The 24975-nt window shown below is 37.0% G+C and overlaps 1 protein-coding gene across 3 annotated transcripts in view; it reads left to right on the plus strand.

Moving 5' to 3' along the window:
• TMEM131 (transmembrane protein 131) overlaps nt 1–24975 on the plus strand; it is a 274693-nt gene that overhangs the window by 96247 nt on the left and 153471 nt on the right. For all 3 annotated transcript variants that reach the window (XM_072614596.1, XM_072614595.1, XM_072614597.1), the window contains exon 2: nt 11146–11207. In XM_072614596.1, coding sequence (XP_072470697.1) covers nt 11146–11207 — 62 coding nt within the window. The remainder of the gene's footprint in view (nt 1–11145; nt 11208–24975) is intronic.

Here is a 24975-nt window from a genome sequence, read left to right on the forward strand (position 1 = left end):
GGGCTCCCCAAGCAGGCTGGAGCCTGCATCCATTCTTGAAGGTCTCTGCATAAATCCCCTGAGGGAACTGAGCCCGTGAGGTGGCCCCGCCCCGCCAAAGCCCTGAGGCTGGGAAGCAGCATTTGAATCTCAGACCCCAAACGCTGGCTGGGCAGATCTGGAGGCTAGGTGGGTGTGAAGAGGACACTCAGAAGTCAAGTCACTGGCTGGGAAAATGCCCAGAAAAGGGAAAAAAAATAAGACCATAAAAGGTTACTTTCTTGGTGAACAGATATCTCCTCCTATACTTTCTGATGAGGAAGAACAATGCTTACCATCAGGGAAAGACATAGAAGTCAAGGCTTCTGTATCCTAAACATCCAAAATTCAGTGAGCTCAGGCAATGGAAGAGCTCAAAAGGATTTTGAAAATCAAGTTAGATGGAGGAAAAACTGGGAAGAGAAATGAGAGAGATGCAAGAAAAGCATGAAAAGTAGGTCAACACCTTGCTAAAGGAGACCCAAAGAAATGCTGAAGAAAATAACACCTTGAAAAATAGGCTAACTCAGTTGGCAAAAGAGGTTCAAAAAGCCAATGAGGAGAAGAATGCTTTGAAAAGCAGAATTAGCCAAATGGAAAAGGAGGTTCAAAAGCTCACTGAAGAAAATAGTTCTTTCAAAATTAGAATGGAACAGATGGAGGCTAATGATTTTATGAGAAACCAAGAAATCACAAAACAAAACCAAAAGAATGAAAAAATGGAAGATAATGTGAAATATCTCATTGGAAAAACAACTGACCTGGAAAATGGATCCAGGAGAGACAATTTAAAAATTATGGGACTATCTGAAAGCCATGATCAAAAAAAGAGCCTAGACATCATCGTTCATGAAATTATCAAGGAAAACTGCCCTGAGATTCTAGAACCAGAGGGCAAAATAAGTCTTCAAGGAATCCACAGAACACCGCCTGAAAGAGATCCAAAAAGAGAAACTCCTAGGAACATTGTGGCCAAATTCCAGAGTTCCCAGGTCAAGGAGAAAATATTGCAAGCAGCTAGAAAGAAACAGCTTGAGTATTGTGGAAATACAATCAGGATAACACAAGATCTAGCAGCTTCTACATTAAGGGATCGAAGGGTGTGGAATAGGATATTCCAGAAGTCAAAGGAACTAGGACTAAAACCAAGAATCACCTACCCAGCAAAACTGAGTATAATACTTCAGGGGAAAAATTGGTCTTTCAATGAAATCGAGGACTTTCAATCATTCTTGATGAAAAGACCAGAGCTGAAAAGAAAATTTGACTTTCAAACACAAGAATGAAAAGAAGCATGAAAAGGTAAACAGCAAAGAGAAGTCATAAGGGACTTATAAAAGTTGAACTGTTTACATTCCTACATGGAAAGACAATATTTGTAACTCTTGAAACTTTGCAGTATCTGGGTACTGGGTGGGATTACATACACACACATGCACACGCACATGCACACACACACATAGAGACAGAGTGCACAGAGTGAATTGAATAGGATGGGATCATATCTTAAAAAAATGAAATCAAGCAGTGAGAGAGAAATATAATGGGAGGAGAAAGGGAGAAATGGAATGGGGCAAATTATCTCTCATAAAAGAGGCAAGCAAAAGACTTTTTAGAGGAGGGAAAAAGAGGAGAGGTGAGAGAAAAACATGAAGTTTACTCTCATCACATTCCACTAAAGGAAGGAATAAAATGCACGCTCATTTTGGTATGAAAACCTATCTTACAATACAGGAAAGTGGGGGATAAGGGGACAAGCAGGGTGGGGGGGATGATGGAAGGGAGGACATGGGGAGGAGGGAGCAATTTGAGGTCGACACTCATGGGGAGGGACAGGATCAAAAGACAGAATAGAAGTAATGGGGGGCAGGATAGGATGGAGGGAAATACAGTTAGTCTTATGCAACACGACCATTGTGGAAGTCATTTGCAAAACTACACAGATTTGGCCTATATTGAATTGCTTGCCTTCCAAAGGGAAGGGGTGGGGAGGGAGGGAGAAAAAGAAGTTGGAACTCAAAGTTTTAGGAACAACTGTCAAGTACTGTTCTTGCCACTAGGAAATAAGAAATACAGGTAAAGGGGTATAGAAAGTTATTTGGCCCTACAGGACAAAAGAGAAGATGGAGACAAGGGCAGAGAGGGATGATAGAAGAGAGAGCAGATTGGTGATAGGGGCAATTAGAATGCTCAGTGTTTTGGAGTGGGGGGAGGGGACAAAAGGGGAGAAAATTTGGAACCCAAAATTTTGTTAAAATGAATGTTAAAAGTTAAATAAAAAAAAAAGAAAAAATAGAAAAAATTAATATTAGTGTGATGGAGTGAGGTGGGAAAAGAGGTGGCCTGTGGTTTTAGTACAGGGGAGTTCTGATGAAAAAAGTCATCCTGCACATAGATGGCTTTAACAAACTTTACTCCTCACAAGGGATGGAGGAAATCAGTGCTAGCAGGAACAGTCTCAGTGTACAGGCTACAAGTCTGCAGTGAAGGGATATATCTACACACCAGTTGAAGGTCCAGATAACCCCAGGGCTCAGCCTGTTTGAGACAAAGCTTATACAATACCAATGGAAGACTGCCCTTTTGTCTGTAGCAGAGATTTCAGATGTAACCCAGTAACATTACTGATTCCAGCCTAAATCAGATAAAAATGTAATTGGGAAGTATTTAGCAAAATAAATAAAATTACAATAAAATAGAGAAAAAATACTGTTAAAAGCTGTCAGTATGTAGTCTACAGGAGTCCTCATGTATGGATTAGTAGCCCTGTTTCTATTTGAGTTTGACATCACTGATCTTTAGCACCAGTAAAATGAGGGTATTTTCTAAGTTCCCTAATAAAGAAGGAGGAATGTGGAACAGGAAAGTAGGAATGAGGTAAAGAGAAGTAGGGAACTTAACCCTGACAGTACCATTCAAGCAAGAGGTCAAAAAAAGGGGCTGGGGCCCTACCATTCAAATTGTTTTTCATTTGTCAATGGTGATCATGAAGAATGAAGGAAGAGACCTTGAAGATTCTCTGGTCAAATCTCATTTGTCAGAAAAATTATCTGGGGTACAAAGGAACAGAGTGGGTAGATGATTAGATGATGAGAGGCAGACTTTGGGTTTCTGACGCCAAAGTGCCCATTTCACCACAGTACATTGCCTCCTTAGTAAGTTTGTATTTCTGGGAAGTGGGGTTCATAGATGGATGTCAGACATGAGAAAAGATGAAATAGTATTGGAGGAAAGTCTGTAATTATATACTTACGGGAGAGTAAAGGAGAGGCACACAGAGTTTCCTGGAAGTCTCATCTTGTATGCAATTTATTGAGGGGGACTAGTGAACATTTATGTACAAAGTCCATGAAGGGAAAAGAACTGCAAGAGGGACTTTGGAAGTCCTCTAGTCCAATCCTCTTTTTACAGATGAGCAAACTGAGACCCAGAGAGAAGTGATTTGCCCAAAATCACACGACTATTAAGTGGCTGATGTGAGATTCAAAACCACATCTTCTGAATCTAAATTCTGTGTTCTTTCTACTGTACCAAATTTCCGCCCTGGGCAGAAATAATTTAAGTTCTTACATATCTAACATCTATTCTAGATCTTCAGGTAGTATTTATATCTGATTGGGTAATGTTGCTAAATGAAGTGAAGAGTGCAGGATATCAGAGGTGTCTAATTGTAATGTATAATGTCTAGGAGGAGGAAGAAATGAACATGGAGATGAATGAATAAACTGACATTTTATTGAAAGCGGTGCTACACATAAATGAGAGTCTTATTTAAAAAAATAGAGAAATTGGAGTCAGGAGGACTCAGGGAATAGAGAGGATTCTGAACTATATTCTTATCTGGTCTGTGAAAGGGAAGGGTTAAATAAAAAAGATAGTGTGAGTTTGTGGTGGTATAGTGAGGGTTCTATGGGAAGAAACTGGGATTACATTAGGGTAGGAAAAACCACAAAGATTAGTTCTAATTTAAAAGAGGGGAAAATGGTATATGATGAAGAAAGAAACAAACTTAATTGCAACTTTGTGGATTGACTGAACTTGCCAGTAAAATTACAGAGAAGACAGATTGCTTAAAAAGAAACAAGAAATTAACACTTGCGCTGTATAAGAAATGTACTGAAAGCAAACATCCAGGAGGTGTTTATGTTTTTCATTGCCTATAACCATGATTTCCCCTAGTCTTCCTCCGTCCCTCACAATGTGGTCCCATATAACGAATAATACTTTTTAAAGACAAAAAGAAAAAGAAAAAAGATGAACATAAGTCCATGTACATTTGTAGTTGTGTAGTTAGCAATCAGAACAAACTGATAATGCAACTAGCAATGTACTGATGTACATTGAAAATGACCTGAAAATATGTGTATATGACAGACCTCCCACCAAGGGGTAGGAGTATGTTCCCATATTTCTCCTTTTAAACCATGCTTGTTCTTTATAATTTTGCATCGTTCATTATTTTTGTTCTTTTGTTTGACACAATGACACATTGTTGCCATTTTACGTATTATCTTACTTTATGTTGTCTGAATTTCCCTATGTAGCTGTTAGCTAATTTGATTAAAATGCAGAGAAAGGAAAAATAAATTGTTAAAATAAGCAAAATGAATTTACAGTGAATAGATGATGATTAGCTTAGAAAATCAATGAAGAAATTAACTGAGGGAAAAAGCTAAAGAAAAGTAGCAGAATGCAAAATAAATTTATAAAATTCATCAGCATTTTTGCATATTACTAATAGAAATCAGAAGGAAAAAATAGAAAGTGATGTTAATCTTGAAATAACACCAAAAAATGCACAAAATATCTGAATGTTAACTTACTAAGTACACACACACACACACACACACACACACACACACCCATAAGAAGTCTATATAGAAATGAGGAATAAAAAAATAATTGGCAGGAGATTCTGTTTTCCTGAGTAGACTGTGCAGATTTAGTAGAAGTACTACCAAAATTTATCTGCAGCTTCATTGTTATGCCAAACTACCAAGAGAACACAAAATAACATTTCTACAGAAAAACGAAAATACAAATATTTTAAGGTAAATAACACCTTTGTCCTCTCAAAAAAAAAAAAAAAGATTGAATGGGAGTCAGCGTTATAGATCCCAAACTATTTATTGGTAATTTCCAAAGCTATTGATTCTAGTTGAAAAAAATACATAGACTAGTGGATTGATAAGCAAGCTCTAGAAGCAGGCAAGACAACAACTGAGTTGTGATAAATCTATGCACAGAAAACAGAGGTGAAAGCACTTAGGCAAGAGCTCTTGTGATGGCTAGAAAGCAACCTGCCAGAAAATAGTCTGAAACAAACATATTTAAGTAGTTGAATGCCAAATGAAGAATCTAGAGGAAAAGGTTATATAGCAAAATACTAGAGGAGATGGGGCATTCACAATTTTCTCATGAGACAGGAAAATTTATAGTCAGATAAGTTACTATAGGACAAGGAGACAAATTTTTTACATAAAATAAGTTTTTATATAAACAAAAACAATAAAATTTAGAATAAGAAAAGTAATTGGTTTCTTTTGTCAAAATTTGAATCAAATGTCTCCAATAAAAGTGTGATATCCAAAATTTCTAGGGAATCCACACTTACCTAAAGCCTGAATTGCTTTCCAATAGATAGTCAAAGAATACGAACTGATGATTTTCAAAATTTTGCAAAATAGCATCAACCATATGAAAAAATACTCTGAATTATAGATAATAAGAGACACACAAACTAAAACAAGGCTGAGGTATATTACCTTGCATTCCTTTAATTTTCAAAAGTAGTAAAAGAAACAGAAATTCAGTATTGGAGGGACTGTCAGAAGTCTGACTAGCACATAAATACACCATCTGCACTATACCAGAAAAGTGACTAAGATATCCGTGCTCTTTGATCCAGTGACCTTACTATTTCATTTATGTAACTGAAAAAGGTAGAAATAAGTGTCTCATATATTGTTGTTGCTTAGTCACATCCAATTTTTTGTGACCCCATGAACCATAGCACACAAGGCTCTATCTTTCAGTCTCTCAGTCTTGTCTAGGTTCATGTTTGTTGTTTCCATGACACTATCTTTCCATCTCATCCTCTGCTGTCCCCTTCTCCCTTCAGTCTTTCCCAACGTTAGGGTCTTTTCCAATGAGTCTCATATATGACAAAATATTTGTAGTAACACTACTTATGCTAACAAAAATATGAACTCAAAATTATGTATCCTGCAATTGAGGAATTGCTGAATAAACTGTCATATGAATATAATTAAACAGTATTATGCCATGAGGAATGACTTAAATGAACTAATGTAAAAAAAAAAAACAACCAGAAAAAAATCAATGTAATTATAATGAAATCAACAAGGATAAGTATTAAAAAACAAGATTCCTCCCAGTGTCGTTTCTAGCGTTGGGTCTAGTTCACCCCAGCTCATGTATCTAAGTTGAATTTTTTTCTTAAGAAATTTTGAATTATAACAGCGTAAAATGTACTATCAGTTCCAATTGTATTAGATGGTTTTGCTTAACTGTTTAAAAGGGGGAATGCTATAAGAAGACGGAAGTGTTTATTTGCAAACGATTACATCAAAATGTATTGCTTAAAAAGAAAGCTGTGAACTCAGAAAACTGAAATCTAGTCAGGTGTGTAATTAATTATGTATATGACCTTGGAGACACTATTTCGTCTCTCAGAACCACAGAATCTGAATCTCTATCATAGTCAACCTTCTGAATTTTTCACAAGATTGATCTGAGTATCAGTGAGATGATGAATAGGAAGGACATATGTGTATATACAGGTACATATATGTGTATATATACATGTGTTTTACAGATATAAAAGACAATAGTCTTTTCATTTTAAATTTGTCATCTACCAATAAATTTGAATGTTTTGTGCCTTTCTGAATATAAATATAATGGAGAAAGCCTAACCAACTTTAAAAAAAAAAAACAGTTATCCGCTCAGCTCTTGAAAGATTTAGAAATTTCCCATGCTGTTATCAAGGAAAGATCTCTTCTTGAGCCAAAAGAGAAGGATACATTGATCACAACAATATAGGTAGTCCTGCTAATCCAGATTTTAACACTTTGACATACTTCTTTCCTATAAGATTCTTGCCAGTATCCTCTGTTAAATCTTCCAGTGCATCTTCTGGCATCCATTCAGTGTTATGGGGGTTCTCAAGTGTTTTGTTTTTGGTTTTTTTTATTTCATGGGACCATTGAAACATTTGAAATCTGCCCATCAATTATCCCTACCTCTCATTACATGTAGACTAGCCCATTTTAAAATATATATGTTCCTAGACTTTTCTGACATCCTTTGTGTTATATTTCTTGTACAATTCTTGTTTGGTGATGTGTTACAAACTGTGCATATTTATCATGAACTCTCCCATTTCCTTTCTGGGTAATTCTCAACTTTATTTTTCAGAGGATGCTGTAGTATCCCATGATTTTCAGCCCTCTAGCACTGTGAGAAAAATAGTGTTGTTAAAAAAAAAAAAATGGACTTTCATTTCAGGGAAAACTTGGTATCATTAAAGGAGTGCAAAATTTCCTAATGGTGATCAAGCCTTTTTTCCTCCTCCAATTCAATATTGGGCCCAACTTACTCCTGCTCATTGTTTAAGATACAAGTGTTAATGATTCAGACCTATGGGTTGCTCATCCAACTGCATATCAGTGCCTGGACAATGAGCCTTTTTTCAACTTTTTTTGTTAGGCCAGACTCTCTTGAGTGATTATAAATCTCATTTGGGAAGATTGGTACATTTACCACAGTTATCTTCATGTACAGTCATCTCGTTGACCTCACCATTTACAGGGAATTTCTTTCCATTTTAACTCCATGTGAGATATAGGTTCATAGATCATAAATCATAAATGGGTCTATAGATAGTAGGTATGGAATTGAAAGTACCTTAGAAGTCATGTAGTACAAGCTTTTGTTTTTGTTGTTCAGTCATTTCAGTTGTGTCTGATGCTTTGTAAAACAATTTGGAACTTTCTTGGCAGAGATACTGGTGGGGTTTCCCATGTCCTTCTCCAAATCATTTTACAGATGAGAAACTGAGGTAAACAGGGTTAAGTGACTTGCCCAGGGACACACGGTTACTAAGTGTCTAAAGTCAGATTTGAACTCAGGTAGATGAGCATTCCTGACTCCAAGCTGGCATTCTATCCACTGTGCCACCTAACTACTCACTCATTGTTTAGATGGGGAAATTAATGCACTGAGAGGTTAAGTGACTTCCAAGAAACAAGTATGAAGGATTAGAGCTATGATTTCAACCTAGGTCAAAGTCCTGTTCCTTCTACATTATGCTGCCTCTCGTATCTACCACAACAGTGACAAACACCAATGTTGTGTGTGTCTCCTTCCTTTTTTATGTTTCACATGATACTAATAGAGGACAGTTGGTAAAAATAAATTTCCATTTATATCTTTCAGAGAATTTTTATGACTTTAAAATGCATTTGAGATGTGTTGCAGAAGACAGAACCTTTTAATGGCCTGTTAAATGATATTTTATAGTATGAAAAAAAGGACAGTGGGGTCTTTTATTTTGTTCTTCTTTTAGTCATTTGTGTGAATGAAAGATGCAGTTTGCTCTAGAATATTGTATGTGAAAGCTTGACTCTTCCTTTTTTCAAACCTATATTAAGAATGTCCTTCCTACATTTATTATTCCTCATAAAAATTTTTGTGTATGTGGGAAAATAGGCATGGGTTGGTACTTTGTATTCTCTCTATAACCTTTCTTCTTTCTTTTTCTTTTTGTTAGCAATACTCAAATGGATCTCTATATTTCTTCCAAAGATACAGATGGCAAATCATCTGTCTGCCCATCCTATGCTATTCTTTTCCATGTGTTTCTGCAAGCTTGCCGCCAGGATCCACGCAGTGTGTGAGGCACAGAACTTTCCCCAACCTTTTGGTGTCCTGCCTTCCTTGAAATGCCTTGAGAATGGATTCCTCTGTGCCCTCAAAATTTTGTTGCCTCATTATATACAGTGCTTGGTTTAGAACAGCTGTTCTTTTATCTGTTTGCTTTAGTTTTTTCTACTTCCTTATGTAGTTACGACCTGTAGTATGGCAAAATATAGTGACCCCACAGTCTTTGATGGTGGAATGCGGTATTTATAAAGATTTTCAGATTTTTTTTTTATTTTTCATATATTATCTTAACAGTTTATTCCTTATATGCCCTTGGGAGATGGTATTGCTTAGTTCAGCCTCCTGCCAAACTTCCCATGAATTTGTTTTTTGTGCCTGCTGTTTCTTGCTATTTTCCGTGGCAAACTGTAGTTATCCACTGAGCTCCTCCGTAAGAGTTTATGAGCTACTTTACATACAAAATGGCTGTTACCTTTGGCTTCCATATCTCTCTGTTTGAAATAGTTCCCAAACTTTCACAGTCTCCTCATTATATCAGCTAGCTTACAGAGATTCTAATTTCCTAAGGAAATTTAGCTATTGCTTGTATGTGTTCTTTTATTCCCTGGCCCCCCCCCCCCCCCCTCCCCGCTTTTCGTCCTTTGCTGAAGTTGGTTTAAATTGCGTACATTTTCTTCTCACTTCTGTTCTTCTAGTTTGGTGTTTATTTTATCTTTGCTTTAATAGTCTGACAACACCAAGAACCAATAATTTCTTGTTAAAATTAGTCCTCTTTTTATGATCTTGTTTGATCCTTAGAATGTATAGTTACCAATCTTTTTACTTGAAAATATGTAGGCACAAGTATTCTATAACATTTATACTCTAGTTTTTACTAGTTTCTAAGTCTTGAAGCCTTTTCCAATTTTTTTTCCTTTTTAGCCTTTCTTTTGAAGTCACTAAATTAAGGTATATGTTGACTTGATCTGAAGTCTCTTGACCTTCTTATAATAGAATTTCTTTTCCTCATCATCTGCAACGAATTCTGGCACAATAAACTAGTTATTTTCATGGTGGTCTTTTTGCAGATGCTTATACTGGCATTGCAGCATGAGGGGACCAAATGGCCTATGAAATGTTGTTACTTTTGGACCCATAGCAAAACCAACTCTTTGCCCTTTTTTTCAATTCAAGGACAAATTTGTGACCTTTTTTCCCATTTAGTTGTCAGTTCATTCTGGCTTCATTTTCTTTTCAAAAAAAAAATTGACACTTAAAAGTCTTGCTTAAATTTCCCTCCACCCTCCCAGAAACTTTCTTTTAACAAAGATGTTTTTTTTTTTAAAAAAAGAAAGAAAAAAGCAGTCAGCAAAACCTTATCAATACATTGAAAAACTATGTAATGCTCCACATTCATGAACCTTCCACCTTGGCAACAGAGTGAGAAGTGTGTTCTTTGTAATTTTTTAGCATTTACTTTCAGTTCTTTTATGATAATTCTGTTTGCTTTATTGTAATTGTTGTATATATTGTTTTCTTGACTCTGCTTACTTTACTCTGCATCAGTTTATATACATCTTTCCATGCTTTTCAGTATTCATCATAGTCACTGTTTCTTATGGCAGAGTAGTATTCCAGTACATGCGTGCATTTTTGTTTGTTTAGCTATTCTCCATCCTATAGACATCTCGTTTGTTTCCAGTTCTTTGCTGCCACCAAAAGTGCTTTCTGGTTTTTATTTTCAGTGATAATATCAATATTAATTATATTTAATTTTTTCCAGTAGAATACTCAATTGTTGGGCCTGGGACCCAGCAGCTGCTTAATATTTGTAGACAGCCGAAAAAAGGGGATTATTAGCACCTTCTACCCCTTTTCTGTCTTCATCAGTGCAAAATTGGAAGTTGGCTGCCTAGGACAAAGGATCATTTTGTAACTTTGTTTGTTTCATAGGTTGTCATTGCCAGAGTTAAGAAACTCACACAAAATTAGTCATTATTTGTGAAGCCTGGTTGGTAGAAAGTTAAAAGTTAAAACTACTTTTATTGAGGTTTTACTATTATACTGGTTATATTACCGGGTTCAATGATTACAAACTGAATTAATTTTTATATCCTGATGTTGAACCATCAAATAAAATCCATGTTTAGAATATGACTTTAAATTTCTAATCTGCAATTATAGATTGAAATCTAATTTGTATTTTTACGAATAAAATTCCCTTGTTTGTATTTTCACAGCATTCATTCAGTCGGATAGCATAATAGAAGTGCTACGCTTTGATGATGGAGGACTTTTACAGGTAACAAGTTATTATATTATTATATTATATATTTAGCATATTATATTAAAATGTTTTTAATTTGCTAATTTAGATGTTAATTTGTGGATATTTGCTTTCTTCTACATTTTCCTTTAAAAAATCAAAGTTGTTTTTCTGTTATACTTGAAGTTTTTTAGACTTTTGAGGTTAAGCTTCAAATTTGGATAAAAAAGAGTTGGGAGAGGTGAAAAAGAAATTTAGCAAATTACTTAAGGAACTAACTATATTAATTCTTGTGAAGACAAAATGGTATGTTAAAAGGCTAATTCATAAATGAATTACTTTGTGCAGAAGCAACTTCCCATATGACCTGTGCAAAAAATTCTTAGATAGAATTGTACTGTTTTCTGTTTAGATGGCTTTATGGATTTAGATGGTTAAGTTTTACCCCAGTGTGATTTTTTTGCCTACACAGAGATTCTGTTTCAGTGATTTTTCAGGGAATGAAGGTAGGTAGCCTTAACTTTTCAAAAACTAAGCTGGGGTAAGTGTCAGTATTAGTTGAACTAGGAATGATTCTTACTACACTGTGGCCACTCTGTGGATCATCCTAGTGGAATATGAAAAGTTTCATTACTACATTATTGGAAACTAAATGTTCATTTTTTTTAGCCATGGCAGCCAGTAAAAAGTCATAAAAATACAAAAAGGCCCTATGTCCCTTCAGATCCCCTGTTGAGAAGTGGTGATGGTAGAAAAGGAGAAAAATGTTAAGCATGGATTGTTTTTTGATTATTTCAAATACTGTGTTAACTTGTATTTTTAATGGATGATCTTTGTCCAGCAGACAACAATTTGATACACTATCTATATTGATGGTTCTTATTGTTAATGAAACCGGATGATGTATAGAAATTTTACCCAAAAGGATGGAGAACTCACAAGTTTTGTTCTGTTTTTTTGTAGAAGAGAATGAGTAAATTGGCTGCACTGGTTTTATTGTGCCCTCAAAGTTAAGTGATACCATTTCATGAGTGACTTGGTTACCTTGCTTTGCAATTTTGCCAAATTTTGTTAGTAACCATGAAGATAATTTTAATGTAATGCATCAGTATCTATTGCAAAAAGTGAAGATTGAGAGAAAATCTATGACTGGCTTGAGTCTTGGAAAAAGTTCAAAACTTTCATGAGGTATAGATGAGGAAGGAATGCATTTCACACATGGGAGACACCCTACATAATGATACAGAGTTTAGAGATGGAGTGTTGTGGATAAGGATCAGGAAGAAGAATAGTTTTTCTACAGTGTAGAATAAGTGGAGGAGAAGGCTAGAAAGATAGGTACCAGATTGTGAAGAGTTTTGTACGAAAAACAGGAATTTTTATTTGAGTTTATAGGTCATTGAGAACCAGTGTAGTTGGATTACAGTTACAGAACATAAGTACGAAATAGCTGATGTCTAATATGGAAATCATTTCATAACCAGCTCTTCCTTGTAGTGAGCTATACTGGTGAGAACAATGGTAAAAATCAGTGCTGAATTAGAAAAAAAGATGACAACAGGATGACACTACAGATGAATTTGATCATATCCAAAAGAACTTGTTATTCTAGACCTAGAAAAATGTAAAAGTTAAGACATTGATTCTATCACCACATCTTAGAGAATTTTGACCCATGCATTAATATATGTCATAATAAAGGAGCTGAAAGAACCCAGAAATTGCTGAAGATAGCAAACTCACAGTGGAAGACATGCAGATAAAGACAATATAGTTTAGTTCATAAACTATGTCTTTGTAAACTATAAGGAAGACGATGACTGTAGGTTACAAACAGTATCCCCATGCAAAACAATTAAAGATAATTGAAGAAAGTAAACCTGAAGAGTTAGCATTAGCATTGGCTGCATTGGCAGCCAAATCACCAGATAACATTTATAGAGGAACATAGAAGGGAAGAAACAAATAAAATGGGATAGGTCAGTCTTCATTTTTGTGGTCATCAGCAGAGCGGGGACCACTACCCTTGGACTTTTCTACCCAGGTGTCTGCTGTGCTAGGTGAAGAAAGGACAATGACATTTAAATGAATCTATCAAGTGTGGCTGAACTTGGAAAAATACCTACAGAATAGGTAATGGTAAAGGCAAAAACTTTTTACAGGTTCTTAAGGATTTATCTTCAAGATAGCCCAAAGATACTAAAAGATTGTAAAGGATCATGGTTGCTAATATTCTACCCAAGAAAAGGTTACTGAACAGACATCAAGTATCCACTCATGTGCCATGTCAGTTCCTTGAGGGAAGTTACTGTTTTGCTTTTCTTTGTATCCTCACTGCTTAGCATAGTGTCAGGCACATAGTATGCTCTTCATAGATGTTTTCTTGACTGGCCATCAAGATCCCTATGAAAATAGTCTTTGTGTGCATGCTTGAAGAAAGTATTTGATGAAACAAGCCAATTTTGATAGATGATTTTATATAGTAGACCACATGTTCACATCCACAGAGTGGACTGAGAGGGATAGTGAAAATCAGACCCTGATATGCTTATTATTATTTTTTATATTATTTTTAATTAAATTTATTTATTTTAAGTTTTCAACATTCATTTCCATAAAATTTTGAGTTCCAAACTTTCTCCCCATCTCTCCCCTTCCCCCATCCCAAAATGCCAAGCATTCTAATTACCCCTACCACCAATCTGTCCTCCCTTCTAACATCCCCCCACTTCCCTTATCCCCATCTGCTCTTTTGTCCTGTAGGGCAAGATAAATTTCTATACCCCTTTACCTGTATTTCTTATTTCTCAGTTGTATGCAAGAGCAATATTCAAAAGTTTTTCCTAAAACTTTGAGTTCCAACTGCTCTTCCTCCCTCCCTCCCCATCCATCCCCACTGGGAAGGCAAGCAATTCAATATAGGCTGTATATGTGTAGTTTTGCAGATGATTTCCATAATAAACAGGTTGTGTAAGACTAACTATATTTTCCCTCCATTCTATCCTGCCCCCCATTTATTCTATTCTCTCATTTGACCTTGCCCCTCCCCAAGAGTGTTGACTTCTAATTGCTCCCTCCTCCCATTGCCCTCCCTTCCATCATCCCCCCAACCCTGCTTATCCCCTTCTCCCCCACTTTCCTGTATTGTAAGATAGGTTTTCATACTAAAATGAGTGTGCATTTTATTCCTTCCTTGAGTCGGATGTGATAAGAGTAGTATGCTTGTTACTTTTATAAGAAGAAGAAAAAGAAAGGCAAAATCTTGACCACTCAACTTAACGTAATTAAATGACCCTTTAAAGGCTGTTTTCAAGTACATTGTTCTCACTACATTTTTTAAGATCATATGGAGAGGGGGGGAGAAAGACTGACCAGTAGAAGCTCCCCACCATAGCCCATAAAATACCTGTAAAAAATGACTCTAAACAAATTCTGGAGCAGCAGAAGCCACAAAATGACAGAAGGAAAGAGATTTCCAGTCCAAGACAGCCTGGAAGGCTGACAGGAAAGGTCTTTCACACTGGGCATGGAGTGGAGCACAGTCCAACGTGGGCGTTGTGGCGCAGCAGGGACAGGACCTGAAACAGGCTTCAGGGCACCACCAGCAGCAGCAATTCCTAGATTACTCAACCCACAAACGCTAAAGACACCTTCAGAGGTGAGTGAGAAATCTCTTTCACTTGGGTGAGAAGGGACACAAGTCCACTGCAGTGGCAGCATCCATTTTTGGAGCCCTCTGCCTAAAGACCCTGGGGGAATTGAGCTGCTGATCTGAATCTCAGCCCTGAGTGGCTCTCCTGGATTGAGGAAGAGTACTGGCAGTGGAGCTGGTGGAGGCTCTACAGAGGGACCTCTGCAGGCAGATCCTGGGCAGAAAAGAGTGCCTGTGGTTGCCCCCAGACCAGAGTGCAGGCCAGGAGAGGAGTAAACTCCCCCTCCCTTGATTGTGCCACCTTGGAGGAACTGAGAACTTACAAGCCCCCAGAATATACCCTCATCTTGACAAAGGACCCAAAAGTCAAGTAACTGGCTGATAAAATGCCCAAAAAAGGGGAAAAAATAAGACTATAGAAGGCTACTTTCTTGGTGAACAGGTATTTTCTTCCATTGTTTTGGATGAGGAAGAACAAAGCATAACATCAGAGAAAGACCTAAAAGTCAAGGCTTCTCCATCCAAAACCTGCCAAATAAGTAGGCAACGGTCTCAGGCCATGGGAGAAACTCAAAAAGGATTTTGAAAATTAAGTAAGAGAGGTGGAGGAAAAATTGGGAAGAGAAATGAGAGTGATGCAAGAAAATCATGAAAAGCGAGTCAACAGCTTGCTAAAGGAGACTCAAAAAAATGCTGAGGAAAATAACACCTTTAAAAATAGGCAAACTCATTTGGCAAAAAAGGTTCAAAAAGCCACATGAGGAGAAGAATGATTTAAAAAGCAGAATTAGCCAAATGGAAAAGGAGGTTCAAAAGCTCCCGGAAGAAAATAGTTCTTTAAAAATTAGAATGGAACAGATGGAAGCTAATAACTTTATGAGAAACCAAAAAACTACAAAACAAAACCAAAAGAATGAAAAAGTAGAAGATAATGTGAAATATCTCACTGGAAAAACAACTGACCTGGAAAATAGGTCCAGGAGAGACAATTTTAAAATTATGGGATTACCTGAAAGCTATGATCAAAAAAAGAACCTAGACATATCTTTCATGAAATTATCAAGAAAAACTGCCCTGATATTCTTGAACCAAAAGGCAAAATAAATATTGAAAGAATATACCAATCACCTCCTGAAGAGACCAGAAAAGAGAAACTCTTAGGAATATTGTAGCCAAATTCCAGAGTTCCCAGGTCAAGGAGAAAATATTGCAAGCAGCTAGAAAGAAACAGCTTGAGTATTGTGGAAATACAATCAGAATAACACAAGATCTATCAGCTTCTACATTAAGGGATTGAAGGGCTTGGAATAGGATATTCCAGAAGTCAAAGGAACTAGGATTAAAACCAAAAATCACCTGCCCAGTAAAACTGAGTATAGTACTTCAGGAGAAAAAAATGGGCATTCATTGAAATAGAGGACTTTCAAGCATTCTTAATGAAAAAGACCAGAAATGAATAGAAAATTTGACTTTGAAACACAGGAATCAAGAGAATCATGAAAAGCTAAACAGGAAAAGAAAATCATAAGGGACTTGCTACAGGTGAACTGTTTATATTCCTACATGGAAAGATAATATTTGTAACTCTTGAATCTTTTCTCAGTATTTGGGAGGATTATACACACACACACACACACACACACACACACACACACACACATACACATGCACATACATAGACAGAGAACACAGGATGAGTTGAATAAGAAGGGATTTTATCTATAAAAATAAAATTAAGGGGCGAAAGAGGAATATATTGGGAGAAAGGGAGAAATGGAATGAGGCAAATTATCTGTCATAAAAGAGGCAAGAAAAAGCTTTTTCAATGGAGGAGAAAAGGGAGGAGATGAGAGGGAAAAATGAAGCTTGCTCTCATCACATTCAGCTTAAGGAGGAATAACATGCTCACTCAATTTGGTATGAAAATCTGTCTTACCCTATAGGAAAGTAGAGGAGAAGGGGATAAGTGGGGTGTAGGGGGATGATAGAAGGGAGGGCAAATGGGAGGAGGGAGTAAGTAGAAGTAAACACTTTTGGGGAGGGACAAGGTCAAAAGAGAGAATGAAATAAATGGGGGCAGGATAGGATGGAGGGAAATATAGTTAGTCTTACACAGCATGACTATTATGGATGTCTTTTGCAAAACTACACATGTATGGCCTATATTGAATTGCTTGCCTTCTCAGTGGGGATGGGTGGGGAGGGAGGAAGAGAGAGCAGTTGGAGCTCAAAGTTTTAGGAAGGAATGTTGAGAATTGTTTTTACATACAACTGGAAAATAAGAAATACGGGTAATGGGGTATAGAAATCTATCTTGCCCTACAAGAAGAGAGAGAAGATGGGGATAAGGGAAGGGAGGGGTGTGCTAGAAGGGAGGGCAGATTGAGGGAAGGAGTAATCAGAATGCATGGCGTTTTGGGACGGGGGAAGGAAGAGATGGGGAGAAAATTTGAAACTCAAAATTTTGTGGAAATGAATATTGAAAATTAAAAATAAATAATAAACATTAGAAAAAAAGGAGTTGGACTAGAGGATCTGTAATAAACTTTCCATGTCAAAAAAAAAAAGGTCATATGGAGAGACTTGAGACAAGAGGACCAATTAGGAGGCTATTGTATAGTCTAAACAAGAGATAATGAGGGTCTGAAGTTGGGTGGAGCTGTGTGAATAGAGGAAAGGGGACAGACATGGCATGTAGAGGAAAAATTGAAGGTATTTGGGAATTGATTCGATGTGTGAGGTGAGGGAAAGTGAGGAGTCAAAGATGACACCAAAGTTATGAGAACTTGGGTGACTGAAAAGATCGTGCTACCCTCCACATTAATAAGGAACTTGGAAAGAGTAGTGGCTTTTTTGGGTAAGAAATGTAATGTGGATGATAATGTACTTCTGCCTGAACAATTTTTTGGGATTTACTCTGTTCAACCCAAATGAAAAGGAGTTGGAGGAAGCGAGGATTGACAGCTAGGTGGCTCATTGAATAGAGCATTGGGCCTTGAGTCAGGAAGATGGGAATTCAAATCCCACCTCAGACACTGCTCTGTGTGTGTGTGTGTGTGTGTGTGTGTGTGTGTGTGTGTTCGTCCTTTGTTGCTGAAGAAGACCATGACATCAGAAAAATGATGACATGACTTGCTCTTGACTGAGGAAGGGCTGTGCAGGTCACCAGCCTTACTTCTCCTCCAGAGCCATCCGAATCCAGTGACCATCCTAGGATGTCCAGATTACCTGAACTGTGCTTTTTTGGGGTTGCAGCTCAACAAATCAAAAGGTGTGTTGTTGGCTATCTGGTAACAATGTTCCTTTTAAATAGCAATAGGCTAAATGGGAATGTATATCCCATTCAGGCAACCTCTGTATTGTCTGATATTTTGCTAGCAATGGTATGATCTACCATAGGAATCATATTCAGGTTAAGATAGATAAAGTCTTGTGTGCTAGTGAATTTTTTTAATTGATGGTAATGTATTAGGAGCAGCATCTAATCCTGGAACCTATAAACAATGGGTGTCAAAATTATATATTGAGAAGGTATGTAACAAACTCTTTTTCACAGAGCAGAAAGTCAGCTTACCTGTTAGAATCAGAGACACTTGAGTTCAGATCCTTCCTCGGTCACTTTACTAGTTGTGTGACTGGGCAAATCAGTTGTTCATTAAACATTTATTAAGCGTGCCAGGCAGTGTGCTACACTTTGGGAATACCTGTATGAAAAGGAAAGATAGGCCTTACTTTCAAGGAGCTTCCAGCCTAATGGAGGAAGAGAAAAGGAAGATGAAGAGCTTTGCAGAGGGAGAAGGACATGGATGTGGAACAGGGAGTGATGGAGGAGTCAAATGAGTCAGCCAGGTGGAATGTGGAGAGATAGCTGGCCTGATCCCTACGTAAATGGTGTAGTGAGAGGGGCAGCAGTGTGGCTGAGGAGGGAATGCTCAGGCATCCAATTCTGCCCTGTAGGAGGATGAAGTTCCTAAAGAAGAGGTTCCTGGGGACATGATGGATAAGTCAGAGGCACACCGCCTCCATCCAGTTATGTGGTATAGTAGGAAAGGGCTGGTTCTGGAGTCAAGAGACCTAGGCTACCTCTTATACTTACTACCTTTGGGACCTTAAACAAGGCAGCTCTCTTCCTTGGCCTCAGTTTCCTTAGCTGTGAAATGAGGGGAGTTGAAAGATATGACCTTTTAGGTTCCTTCCAGATCTGGGATTTCGGTGATCCCTGTGAACTGGCTATGTGTAACCTATAGAAGAACCAACTCGGGGATGTGATAGCTGTTTTGTAACGAAGTTAAGAGCTGCATTATTGAAACCAAATTGACTTCATAGAGCCTTCCCTCACATTTTGAATTTCATGGAGATGGTACAGTAGAAAGATCACTAGCTCTGGAGTCAGAGCACCTGGGTTCAAAGCCCCCTTCTTATCCACAGGAGCTTTGTGAACTTAGAGAAGTCACATAACTTCTGTGGGCCTGAATTTCCTCCGTAAATGAGATCCTTGAGCTGGATAGGTCTAAATTCCCTTCTAGATGCAGAAATGTTTGAGTTGTTTTGGTTTTTAGGCTTATCTTTTCGTTTTTTTTAACTAAAGTTATATTGTATTTAAAAAGGTAAAGGCCATTCTTAGCTAGACAAGCCAGAACCCTGCTCTAGTCAGTAGGAAGCTACTGAAGATTTTTGGTTTTTCATCATTGGAGTGACATGATCAGACTTTTGTATTATTAGGAGAATTATTTTTGGCATCTATGTGAAGGATGGGTTGAAGAGGAGGAATATTAAAAGTAGGGAGATCAGTTAGGAAGTTCTACAGTAGTCTTTCAGAGGTGGAGAACCTGCAGCTTTGAGGCCACATATGGCCTTCTAGGTCCTCGAGTGCAGCCCTTTGACGGCCCAAGTTTTACAGAACTTTGGATTTGTTCTGTGAAATTTGGACTCAGAAGTGGGAATGCGAGTTGCAAAGAGGGATCAATGTGAGAAATGGACTCCTGAGGATTCTCCAATAGATGTAGTAAGTATGTGGTGGGTAGTAAGGGAAAAGTCAAAGTATACTTGGGTTTCAAGACTGTGTGACTAGAATGATTATTTTAATTTTTTTTTCAAATTTATTGATTTGTTTGTTTTCATTTTTCAGCAATCACTTGCATAAGTTTTAAATTTTCTCCCCTTCTCTCCCCCCTCCCTTCCCAAGACAGCATGTCTTTCTTATATGGGCTTTATGCATACATTCTTATAAAGCACATTTTCACATTAGTCATGTTGCATAGAAGAAATAAAACAAATGGAAGAAAGCATGAGTAAAACGAAATAAAACTAACATAACAAAAGATAAAATAGTCTGCTTCATTCTGCATTCTGACTTCATAGTTCTTTCTCTGGATGCAGATGGCATTTTGCATCATGAGTCCTTTGGAAATGTTTTAGGTCTTTGCATTGTTGTGGAGGACTAAGTTTATCAAAAATAGTTCATGCATAATGTGGCTGTTACTGTTTTGCTCATTTCACTCAGCATCAATTCATATAAGTCTATCCAAGTATTTCCAAAATCTGCCTGTTTGTCATTTATTATAGCATAATAGCATTCCATTACATTCCTATACCACAACTTTTTCAGCCAAAAACTTTTCAATTTAATGTAATAAAAATTATCCATTTTGCACTTCATAATATTTTTTATCTCTTGTTTGGGTTACAAATTCCTCCATTCTCTATAAATTTGGCAAATAAACTATTCCTTGCTCCTCTATTTTGTTTGTCATATCAGCTTTTATACCTAGACTGTGTACCTATTTGGACTTTATTCTGGTATATGGTATCAGGCATTGGTCCATTTTCCAGGTCAGTTGTCTTTCCAGTGAGGTACTTCACATTTTCTTCTACTTTTTTCATTCTTTTGGTTTTGTTTTATTATTTCTTGATTTCTCATAAGGTTATTAGCTTCCATTTGCTGCATTCTAATTTTTAAAGAATTATTTTCTTCAGTGGGCTCTTTTTCCATTTGGCTCATTCTACTTTTAAGGCATTTCTCTTCTCTTTGACTTTTTGGACCTCTTTTGCCATTTGGGTTAGTCTAATTTTAAAGTTGTTATTTTCTTCAGCATTTTTGTGGGTGATTTGTTTTTCATGGTTTTTATGATTTCTCTTCCCAGTTTTTCCTCTCCTTCTCTTGCTTGATTTGCAAAATCCTTTTTGAGCTCTTCCATGGCCTGAGACCAATTCATATTTTCCTTGGAGGCAGGAGCTTTGGCTTTCTTCTCTTCTTCTGCTTGTATGTTTTGATCTTCTTTGTCACCAGTGATGTAAGAAAATACCTCTTCCCTGAGAAAGTAAGAATCTGTAGTCTGTTTCTTTTTCCCTGCTTTCTCATTTTCCCAGCCAGTTACTTGACTTTTGAGCTTTGTTAAGTGGAGGGCTCAGAAGTGGGCTCTGCTTCAGCAGTGGCTGCAGCCGCCCAGGGTCTGGGCTGGGGCTGGGCCTTGGGCAGGACCATGCTCCTCTTTCAGCCACTGACCTTTGAAGCTGTCTTAGTGTTTGTGGGTTGAGAAGTCTGGAATCCAAAGCAACCCCCAGAAATTCAGTCCCTAAAGCCTGCTCCTGCTTAGTCTGCCCTGGCCAAACTGCACTCTTCTCCTACTCTGGTGTAATAGACCCTTCCCGCTGACCTTCCAGATTGTTTAGGGCTGGAAATTTGTTTCCAGTCTTGTCATTTTGTGATTTCTGCTGCTCTAGAATTTATTTAGAGTCTTTTTTTTTTTTTTTACAAGTTTTCTGAGGGGTTTGGGGGAGAACTGTAGCAGGTCCCTGCTTCTACTCCTCCATGTTGGTTCTGCCCCTTTCTCCTCCCACCCCCACCCCCATGTGATATTTTTAGAAGGGGGAAGTTTTACCTTTGAACATATGAAAATGTCCTCAGGCAGTGGGATTAAAGTCAAAGGAGAGATTTGGAAGTCATCTTAGAGATAATAATCGAAACCAACTAAAATATTGTTGAAATCAGCAGGAGGAAGAGTGTGCAATGAGATTTAGGGAGAAAGTCTTCAGCTCATCATATATTGGATTTTCATTTTAAAAGGTCAGGGAAACTTTATTTAAATCTCTTTTGAATTGCACAGAATGGTAATCTGGCTTTCATGAGATTGATATTTGTGTAATGGGTAGGTATACTTAGAAAAAACGTTATCAGATTGACAGGTTCTATTCCATTTTGAAGAATGATTTCTTTAAATTAAACATTTTAAATTATAAGCGTGTACTTCCTTTTACATTTCCCAACAGTAGCAGTAGCATTAACTATAACATTGTCAGCTTTAAAAGTTGTTTTTAAGTTTGAAGCTGTTTTCTTTAAAAAACAAACTTTAGTAAAGGTGGGATTTCATGAGCACTAAAAATTAAAATAGAAACATAATAAGGATAGAATTAGAAGAAACCATAGAGATTATCTAGTAGCTTTTCCACCTATTTTGATGTTATATATGTACAGCTTGTACAACAATAAATGATAATATGATTTCATTAGCTCTAGTATTTCTTCCATTGTTGCATATCACAGCCTTTCTATGACTTGGTACATGGTGTTTGAGAGTTACTATAGCCTAAAATTTCATCACTCTCTGCCCGTGATAATGAACTTTTTTGACTACAGTTAAGTAGGTCCTCAGACAATAAACATAGTTTATCTGCCTACTTGCCTGCCTGCCTCTCTCTGTCTCTGTCTCTGTCACTCTCTCTCTCTCTCTCTCTCACACACACACACGCGCACACGCACACACACACACACACACACACACACACACACACACACACACACACACACACACACACACACACACCCCCGAGTAATGTATAGTGCCAATATTTGGTTCTTCTCTCTCTACTGAAAAAAGAGGATCCAGACTCCAATTCTTAAATCTTCCTCACTTATCATCATTCTAGTGATGTTTAGAGATTTCTTACTTAAGAAGCCAAATGACTTTAAAATGTTCTCTAGGCTTGCATTACAAAATAATTTCAATATTGGAACATGTGAAATTTCAGACCAGTTTTTCCTTCCACTCCCTATGTTGCAGGTATTTTTCATTTCCTGAGGAGCTAGACTTTTCTTTTTACTATTGATATTAAATGTACATGCATACTAGATACATAGATATGAATGCATAGTATAGATAGATCGATAGATATGTAAGCTTTATCATATTTTGCATCTTTTTCATTACTTATTCATTTATTTTAAATTCTTAGTCCTGCTCTTTAATAGATTTTTTTCCATTTTATAATTTTTGGGTAGGAAAAATACAGAATTGATTATGGAATAGTTATTAAACTTCCCTTTTATATGAAAAACGAAGGGAAGAGGCTTTTGAATTAAATGTTCTATCTCTTTCATTACATTCCTCAAAACAAAAAACAAATCTCTTACCCATACAACTGCATATATTCTTCAGTTACTTCCTCACTGATCCTCAACCAAGCAAACCTTTTCCATGTTCTATACTATTCTTTTACGGAGAGTCTCTAGGCCTATAGTGTTCTAGATGTCACTAGGAGTACCAGAAGATAAGCCAATCCATTTGAAATCTCTCTGTATCTCTGTTATGCATCTGTAAAGTAAGGGCATTAGACTGAATAACTAAAGCTCCTACCATCTCTAAAATTCCCAAATGTTAGGTGCCCTCTGAGCTCAGTATCAGAGGTTCTTCCGCTATATTTGTAGAGAAGGATATCAAACTTGGTGCACTGGAGTATTTATGACATGAACTAAAAATAGCTAACATTTACGTAGTACTTTAAGGTTTAAAAAGTATTATCTCAGTTGAACCTCACAACAGACCTACAGAGTAGGTACTATTATTATTTCCATTTTACATATAAAGAAATTTAGTTGCAGAAAGGCTAAGTGATTTGCTCAGGGTCACACAGCTCATAAGTGTCTGAAGCTGCATTTGAACTCAGATTTTCCTGACTCCTAAATCCAGCATTCTGTCTACTGAACTGCCTAGAAAGAATGTTTCTTTTTCTGATTTTTGTTAAACTCCCCCGTAATTTTTTTTAAACACAATTCTAAATCTATTTTTACCCCTGTCTTTAGCAAGTAAAGTGTTGTGGTTTCTAAGTGGTAGGTAGACATAATTAGAAAAGTAAAATCTCCTCTAGAAGGCACTGACTCAGAAATAATGAAGGATAAAGTAAGGGCCAAGAGTTTGTATGAAGTCAAAATATGTTTAAAAAATATGAAATTATCGTGAAATTATCAGGGAAAACTGTCCTGATATTCTAGAACCAAAGGGCAAAATAAATATTGAAAGAATCCACTGATCACCTCCTGAAAGAGACCTGAAAAGAGAAACTTCTAGGAATATTGTGACCAAATTTCAGAGTTCCCAGGTCAAGGAGGAAATATTGCAAGCAGCTAGAAAGAAACAACTCTAGTATTGTGGAAATACAATCAGGATAACATAGGATCTGGCAGCTTCTGCATTAAGGTATCAAAGGACTTGGAACAGGATATTCCAGGAGTCAAAGGAACTGGGATTAAAACCAAGAATCACCTACCTAGCAAAACTGACTATAATACTTCAGAGGAAAAAATCGTCATGCAGTGATGTAGAGGACTTTCAAGCATTCTTGATGAAAAGACCAGAACTGAATAGAAAATTTGATTTTCAAACACAAGAATGAAGAGAAGCATGAAGAAGTAAACAGGAAAGAGAAATCATGAAGGACTTTCTAAAGCTGAACTATTTACCTTCCTACATGGAAAGATAATATTTGTAACTCTTGAGACTTTTCTCAGTATTTGGATAGGTAGAGAGATTACACACACACACACACACACACACACACACACACACACACACACACACAGACAGCACAGGTTGAATTGAATCAGAAGGGATGATATCTATAAAAAAAAAAAAAAACTTGTTAGCATTAGAGGTCAATTCCCACACCTTCCTTCCCCCACTAGAATAGATTTTTATGGAGAGAGGTAGTTAATCTCTATTACTGGAGATTTTCAAGCAGTGACTGGCTGACAAACTATTTGTCAAGGAAATTTTTGCTTAGTTATGTCTTGGATTAAATTGATGGGCTATTTTGATTTTAATTTGTTTTACTGTGACCTGTGATTACAGACTTTTTATTTGACATTGGATGCTGGTT

This window comes from Notamacropus eugenii, chromosome 5 (assembly GCF_028372415.1).
Source record: "Notamacropus eugenii isolate mMacEug1 chromosome 5, mMacEug1.pri_v2, whole genome shotgun sequence".
NCBI lineage: Eukaryota > Metazoa > Chordata > Mammalia > Diprotodontia > Macropodidae > Notamacropus > Notamacropus eugenii.